The sequence below is a fragment of the Monopterus albus genome, unplaced genomic scaffold (genome assembly GCF_001952655.1).
Source record: "Monopterus albus unplaced genomic scaffold, M_albus_1.0 scaffold95.1, whole genome shotgun sequence".
In the NCBI taxonomy this organism is placed as follows: domain Eukaryota; kingdom Metazoa; phylum Chordata; class Actinopteri; order Synbranchiformes; family Synbranchidae; genus Monopterus; species Monopterus albus.
Window position 1 is genome coordinate 1076018 of NW_018127975.1, and position 7941 is coordinate 1083958.

The following is a 7941-nucleotide window of genomic DNA, read 5'->3' on the forward strand; positions in this document are numbered from 1 at the left end:
TGCAATGCCAGCCTAGCTGCCAGTATGCACACCCTCGACCACCTGGCAGGGGTGGCCAATCGTGCCGCCATCCACTACACTGGAGAAAGTCAATTGCGTGAGGTAGGCTCAGACAGAAGCCATACATTAGAGGAATTTACTCGCATGCTCCTCTCTTTTCTATCTTTCTCCATTCAAGTATTGTATGACTTAGGGATTTCCGACCATCTGCCTGTTCTGCTTGATGTTTGGGTCCTCTGTCTTACAGCCAAGCCCAGTCTACCCGCTTGGCGACATCGTGTAATTACTCCTATGACACCAGACCTTTTTCTCTACTGCTTTTAAAGACAGTCAGCTCTTCAATTCACAAGGCCCCTGTCTCTGTGCACCTGTAGATGACCTGTTGGCTTTGTTTAACTGGCACTGATATTCTTGCCTTCTGTGTTCCATTTGGAACAAAAAAAACCCCACAAAAAAACGTGATCCGTGGCTTAATGACTGACTTGCAGATGTGGCTAGCATAAGTGGGGGGAAAAAAGACCATGCTCAGGCATCTTTGGACAGTTTGAGAAACAGCCTGGTGGCCTACCAAAGTGCTGTTAAAGATGCGAAGAACAGTATCTTTCATACCGTGGGAACAGGTGCCACAACCCCAAGGTGCTGTTTAGCACTATTAATGTTGTCAATAATCCCAGTACTGCTGTGTGGTCTGATTTGTCCTCTGCAGCTTGTGAAGAATTTTGTTCTATTCTTTGTGGATAAAATAGCTAAGATCAGGTCCAGGGTAGGGTTGGGTGGTAATACGATATTATGGTGTCCTGGGGTATTTAAGAATAGCAACGGTATTCTTTTAATTACTTTCATGAAAAAATCTGCTATGTAATGTGTTCTGTTTATAACAAATGCTTGAAGAGTGTGTGTCGATGTCCAGCTGTAGCAACTCTGCCTGTGGTGGTGCTATAATGTGATAAAAGTAATTACAGTACTTCTGTAAATAAAGTAAGCCTAATTTATCAAATAAAGAACCTGTCAAAAAAACCTCACTAATTAGACGCTCTCATACTCGTGTCACATGACAGCCTCTTATTAGAAGACGGAGCACATGGCGAACGCTAGCCAGTCGTTCCCCAAAAAATTGCAACTGCTGCAGTTTGGCAGCATTTTGGATTTCAATGTAATGACCAAGGAGAGCCAGTTAATCTCGCTAACTGATGTGAGGCATTCAAGTTTTAGATGGAAATGAGAAATTGATCTGGGTACTACGAAAAATCAAGAGTTCATCCAGCCCAGTAGGCAACATCTGAACCTAAACAACCAAGGTTTACAGCCATGGTAACCATACAGCCCCACTTGGTCTCTTCTTGTCCAAACCCACAGGTCCTGCAGAACCTTGGCAAAGATAAGTTCCTCCCTCAGTCCTTTGAGCAGGTGGGCACACGCATCGCTAAAGTACTGGAGAAGGTAAGGGCAATCCCAGACAGGTAAACAGAAACATTTGTGTTAAAGTAACTGATGTTTCAATAATATTCAGCTTCACCTGGGAAAAAAAATCATATATTCATAATATTTCATATTTTTTCTTGCTTAGTCAAGATCTGATTTAAATTATTTTTTTTGTGTGTTCCTTCCTGCAATGCTGCATACCCTGCTACAGTTTGCTACGATTAAAATGTTATAACAAAGCTAATGTGCAATTAGAAATGATAAGATAACACATTAAATTGTGCACTGCATAAAATAATGCTTTGTTGCATTTACATTTTCTCATTGACCAACTCTTTCAAGCTGCGCTGTCATAGCAATTTAGAATACTGTACATTGTTTTCATCCAAAACTGAATCTGACAAACATGAGTACTCCACTGTGCAATCCACTGTACTGAAACTTCCTCTGTTGTGTTGGTTCAGGTTGTCCTCTCTTGCAGATTGTTGTCGTAGCAGCCTAGAACACTTGGCGTGGAACGTTTTGTGCTATTTTGCCATAATCAGAATAATAAAAGTTTTGCAGGTCTCCAGGGAATAATTATTTGAAGTACATGGCATAATTGTGCATAATTTATTAGCAGCAATACCCAGCTTTTGAGATGTCTAACTACAGCATTAATAACAATTTAATTGTATGTTTCCTTTTTCTTGACTCCTGAACCTACAGAATCAGACATCATGGGTATTATCCAGCATGGCTGCACTGTATTGGAGGGTGAAAGGTCAAGGCAAGAAAGCAATCGACTGCCTACGACAGGCCCTCCACTACGCCCCCTATCACATGAAGGCAAGTCAGCCATCAGCTGTTCCTAGCAGTTAACCCACCTAGTACTTGTATGAAATAAGGGATTGTTTAAAACTTGGGGGAAAAGTCAGCATTCTTTCTGTCCTTCTGAACTGTACACTAGGATGTGCCCCTTATCAGCCTGGCCAACATCTTCCAGAACGCTCGGCTATGGAAGGACGCCCTCACAGTCGCCCGTATGGCCGTAGAAATTGCCCCACACTTCGTTGTGAACCACTTTACCCTTGCCAATGTCTATATAGCAATGGTAATGACTACAATTAAAACTTGTTACTATTTGATCATCATTTGTTTCCTTGTGGTGACTGCTCACTTCCTCAAGTTTAACCAGTGCAGCAACTGAAAGTCAGGGCATTTATCAAGCACTGGCGGAGGCCATGTGGTCTTATGGTGATGTGGATTTTGTTTCTTGACAACAGGAGGAGTTTGAGAAAGCCATGCTCTGGTATGAGTCTACTCTAAAACTGCAGCCGGAGTTCGCCCCTGCCAAAGATCGTCTGAGAACCATTCAGTGTTACCTCCTCACCAAGAGGGAACGCCGTCAGCCCTAAACCACTCTCCAAGTCTGAATCAAGGAGCGCCACACACACGCACTCAAACATACACATGTATGTGCACATTCATCTAATGACCACACATAAAACAAAATGTAAGAAACTTGTTGTTCAGGTAAGGTATCAAGATTCATACCCAGTCAAATAATCTGGGTTCTTTTCCTTTGAGCTCAAACTCCCCCAAAAAATTGAGTTTGAAATGTAAGAGAACTGTCGAGGTCACAGGACTTCTTGTTATCAAACGATCAAGATGTCTGTCAAACAGTTTTTTTGTTTTGTTTAGTTTTCCTAGGTTTGCTTGACTTGCAAAAAATGAAAGGGAATAATATTGAATAAGGCTGTGAAGTTGCTGTTAATTCTTCTGCAGCACCTTAATTTTAGGGTAAAAAAAATGTTGCTTCATAAAATGGATGAGAATTCTCAGTTTTTGCACTTTTTTTTATCATTCCTATTTGTATGGGACCTACACACCGTTTGTGCGCCAAGCTAATTTAAATACACAAAGAGAAAATGAAATATGCTATTACATTTGCTTCTTAACTTATGGAAATCATCTCATAGAAAAAGGATTTGCCAGTGACCATTTATAAAAAAAAAAAAGTGGAATCTGTATTAAATGTACAGTATTAAAGGCATTGCGTGGATGTTTTGTTCATTTCTTTGTCTCTAGGATTTTAAAACACTCCTTTAAGCTGACGCTCTCAGCATCGTAACATTTCACTCTTACTGCTTCAAAACCGATATCCCTATATAATCCTATATCCCTGATCGGAAGCAGTCATAAACGTGACTGCATTTTATTTTTCTAGTAAATATTTTAGAATCAGCCTGATGGTGGCACTGTCTAACTTTTTTTAGACAAACTCCTTTTGTCAGCACTTAAATCTGCCCTTTTTTGTATGATAACCTCAGATACATTGTACTATATCCAATTGAAAGTCAGTTTTGTGATCAGAACCACAGAGCAATCTATATAGTTTGGAATCTCATATAATTTTAAGATGACCAAAATCTATATGTATGAGTTCTATAATGACTTTATATGCATAGTTTTAGTTCAGCAATTAGGTACACAATGAGATGATAGTTAAAGGCAGTGGAGTACTGGACTACATTATATTTAGAGGTGTTTATTTTTTTTACACATACAGTACAAGAGATGGTCAGAATATAAGGAATACTTAATAAATATAATGTATTTTTACATCCACAAATCAGATAATTTCAAAGACACTGAATATACCCGTAATAGATGCATACCTGAAAGGGAAAGTTTATTAAAATGCTCCGTCATTGCAGTTTCTTATGATTGTTGATTAACCATTTACAAGAGCCTGGGATGAAGGAGCATAATAAATCTATATTCTTAAATGACTTCCACAACTTAGTATCATTAAAAACTCCACAATATCCCAATATATGTTCTAGATTAAATATGTGAGTATATTGCACAATCAGTGGGGAATATTCCGATATTTGTGGTTAGAGACTACGTTGGAGAGACTATGTCCCCTAACTGGCCTGGGAACGTCTTGGAGTTCCTCCTGAGGAGCTAGAGGAGGTGTGTGGGTAGAGGGAAGTCTGGGAGGCTCTGCTCAGGCTACTGCCCCCGTGACCCTGGTCTCAGATAAAGCAGGCGAAGCTGGATGGATATTTTTAGTTTAATCTGTGTTCTTTAATTTATAGTATGCCTTCATATTTATGTAGAATGCAGTAACATTATATTCTGGGTTGTGACTTGAAATTCAATTTTCTTGAATTTAAACGATCAAATCAAACAATTGAAATGTGTCGGGTTTTATTACAACCCCAAATCAGAAAAAGTTGGGACAGTATATAAAATCATATATATATAATAACGTTAAAGTGAAAATAGTGATTTGTAAATCATCTGTGTCCTGTATTTCATTGGAAACTCTACAGCAGCACATTATTTAATGTGACACCTTATCAATTTTATAATTTATTCAAAATAAACACTCATATCAATTCTGGTGCCTGCAACACATTCCAACAAAAGTTGGGATGGTTACATTTCAGGGCCAGCAATGAGGTAAAGCAATGAAATGATGATTCCATGTGAAACAGGTGATGTCAACAGGTGGTTGCACTCATGATTTGGTACAAAAGTGGCATCCAGGAAAGGACCAAAGATGTGTCACACTACATTTGTGCTGCTCCAGTTTTGCACAACTCTGGCCTTTTGTAGGTGAATTCACAGACTGGTACATGTGGTACAGTGACAAGATTGTAAAATGGTAGCAAATTAAAGTTTTAAACAGTTAAGTTTTCAAAGTATCTTCTTTCATTGTCTGATTGACACAACATACAGTAAGACATTTGACTGTACATATATGCTTTTTTTCAATCTTCAGTTACAACAGTCAACTGATATAAACATGTTTCACATTGCATCTTTTATTGAAGTCATTTCTTATAACTTTTATGGCTACAGTTTATCTGTAGCTGTCAGAAGCAAATTAGAAACTTCAGATGCGTCACAGTTTGGCAACCATAACCCTGGAAGTGATAAAAATTAATTATCTTTGCAAAAGAAAATGCTTTACTTGCTGTCTTATATATGTCTAAGCCAATAAACATGGGTAACATAAATGGAACAGATGTTTATTTGAGTATTATGCTGCTGCATAGAGCATCTTAAAACACTGCATCCATTCACACAAAAATGTGCATCCACATAGTATCCCTGTACAACAGCACTTTTTCCTGCTGCCTTTTTTTTTTTGTTCTTTCAAATTACAAGCACAGCACAGCCTGCTATATTTAGAATGGTTGCAGAGGAGCTGAAGTGTATGCACAGACTCGGATAAATACAAGCACAACACATGAAGGGTGAGTTTGCAGCTCCCATCCTTCTCACTCAGATTCACCACCGCTGAGGACAAACTAGCTGCTGCATTGCTAACTGATATTATTTATTGTTATCCTCTTGGTCTATTCCTGAGCAGTCAAACCTACTCCCAGCTCTGTTTTAGAATGTTTTTCAATGAATAATTGACTGGAGTTGTATTTTTGACCGGGCATGTCTTGGGTGCAGTATATAAATAGCTCATGTTCAGCAAAGTGTGTATAGATTTGTCAGGGGCGTTGGGCATGGGAGTAGGAGTCCTGTTATGTAATAGGCATGTGAGTTGCTACACCACAGAGACACTGCATTGAATGAATGTGTGTGATGCGCTGTACCCATTGAGTGTTTTCAGAGTGATAGTATACTCACTGGGAGTCTTTAAGTCGGCTGCAGGTAGCTCATTTTGTTATTGCATTAGAAAAGCAACTTTTATACAATTTAAATAATGCACTTTATTTAACACATATGTTTATACATATAGAAATTAGCAGTGGTGTGCTCACCCACCTTAAATATTGATTGACTGAACATTGTTCTAATATATTCAAGAAATTTTTTGCAGCTCTACTAATGTATTAGTCAAACTCGCATGCCAAATAAATTCTGAAAAACCAAGACTGCATTGCTGACCAATGGAACAAGTGAGCAATGTTTTGGGGTTTTCATTTGTTCTGATACTAAACCTTTGATGCCCATTTCCATGTTGAAAGTTGTTATTGCACCTCAGGGTATGTAGACATATTTGGATTACCACTGCTAAATATAGTATCACTGAATGGATGCTGCTGCAAGATATTACATAATAGTGTATTTCCTACATGGACATGAAAGGAGATGGCTATTTTAAAGACACAGTGACATAAGAGTAGATCAGGTTCTCAACACGCAAGGAAAGAATGTTGGTTTATATGAATGGAGCTGCTGGAGCAGCTGGAGCCTATCCCAGCTGACACTGGGCGAGAGGTTGGGTACATCCTGGACAGGTCGCCAGTCTATCACAGGGCTGACACGTAGACAAACAACCACACTCACTCCTATGGGCAATTTAGAGTCACCAATCATCCTAAGCTGCGTGTCTTTGGACTATGGGAGGAAGGCAGAGTAACCAGAGAGAACCCACGCAGGCACAGGGAGAACATGCAAACTCCACACAGAAAGGCACCGGGTCGGCCTGGGCTTGGACCCGGTGCCTTCTTGCTGTGAGGCGCTAACCATTTCATCACTGTGCTGTTCTAAACTGAATATAACATAACCAATAATTAAACAGTGCACAAGTTAACCAAAAAACTAAAAGGTCAACAGAACATATGTATTAAATAAATTTGCAGCTGGTTTTTACAGGATGTCAAGTAAGCAATACAAACTGGTTACAAATGAAAGGACAATTTATCAAGGTGGTAGGCCACCACAACATCTTCACTGCACATTGTAGTTGATTCTTTGGACCGGGGTGGGAAAATTGCCCTGCTTGTTTTCCAACTCTCTCTTCCCTACCCGCTGCTGATTACCTGTTCCAGCTTCAGATTGACTGAACACACCTGATCCAGATAATCAGCAGTGGGTAAGGCAGGGATAGTTGGAAAACAATCAGGGCAGCGACCCTCAACAACCAGGACTGCCCACCCCTGCTCTGAGCTCTATTGGAAGGATGAACACCTTTCTCCCAAAAGATACTCCCTCATTTTGTGTTATGATGGTGGTGGAGATACTGTCTAACACATCATTCCAAAATATTCTAGGTGTTCAGCCGGGTCAAGATCTGGTGACTGTGAAGACCACAGCATATGATTCACACCATTTTTATACTCTTCAAACCAATCAGTGACCCCTCGCGCCTTGTGGATCTGGGCACTGTCATCCTGGAAGAGATCACTCCCATTAGGATTGAAATGTTTCATCAAGGTGATCACTTAGAACAACTTAAGCTTTTATGGATATAAATAAATAGGCAGTATAACACGCATCTGAATCTGAAGTCCACACCATGAAGTAGATGTGGTGTAACCAAATTGTACTGGTATTTTCTCCACCATATATCCTTGTTTGTCTCAGCTAGATTTCTCAAAATTATGTTTTTAGTTGTCCAAAACACAAAGATAACTCATTACTACCATACAGTGGGTACGGAAAGTATTCAGACCCCCTTAAATTTTTCACTCTTTGTTATATTGAAGCCATATGCTAAAATCATTTAAGTTCATTTTTTTCCTCATTAATGTACACACAGCACCCCATATTGACAGAAAAACA

The 7941-nt window shown here is 39.4% G+C and overlaps 1 protein-coding gene across 1 annotated transcript; it reads left to right on the forward strand.

The window, feature by feature from the left end:
* Nucleotides 1–3: 3 nt before the first annotated feature.
* LOC109965084 (tetratricopeptide repeat protein 17-like) lies at nt 4–4091 on the forward strand (the record flags this gene model as incomplete). The annotated part of the gene is made up of 5 exons (XM_020608824.1): nt 4–102; nt 1357–1440; nt 2131–2250; nt 2372–2515; nt 2688–4091. Coding segments are annotated over 5 exons (579 nt in total), but the record flags the coding sequence as incomplete, so codon positions are not given.
* Between the last annotated feature and the right edge of the window lie 3850 nt (nt 4092–7941).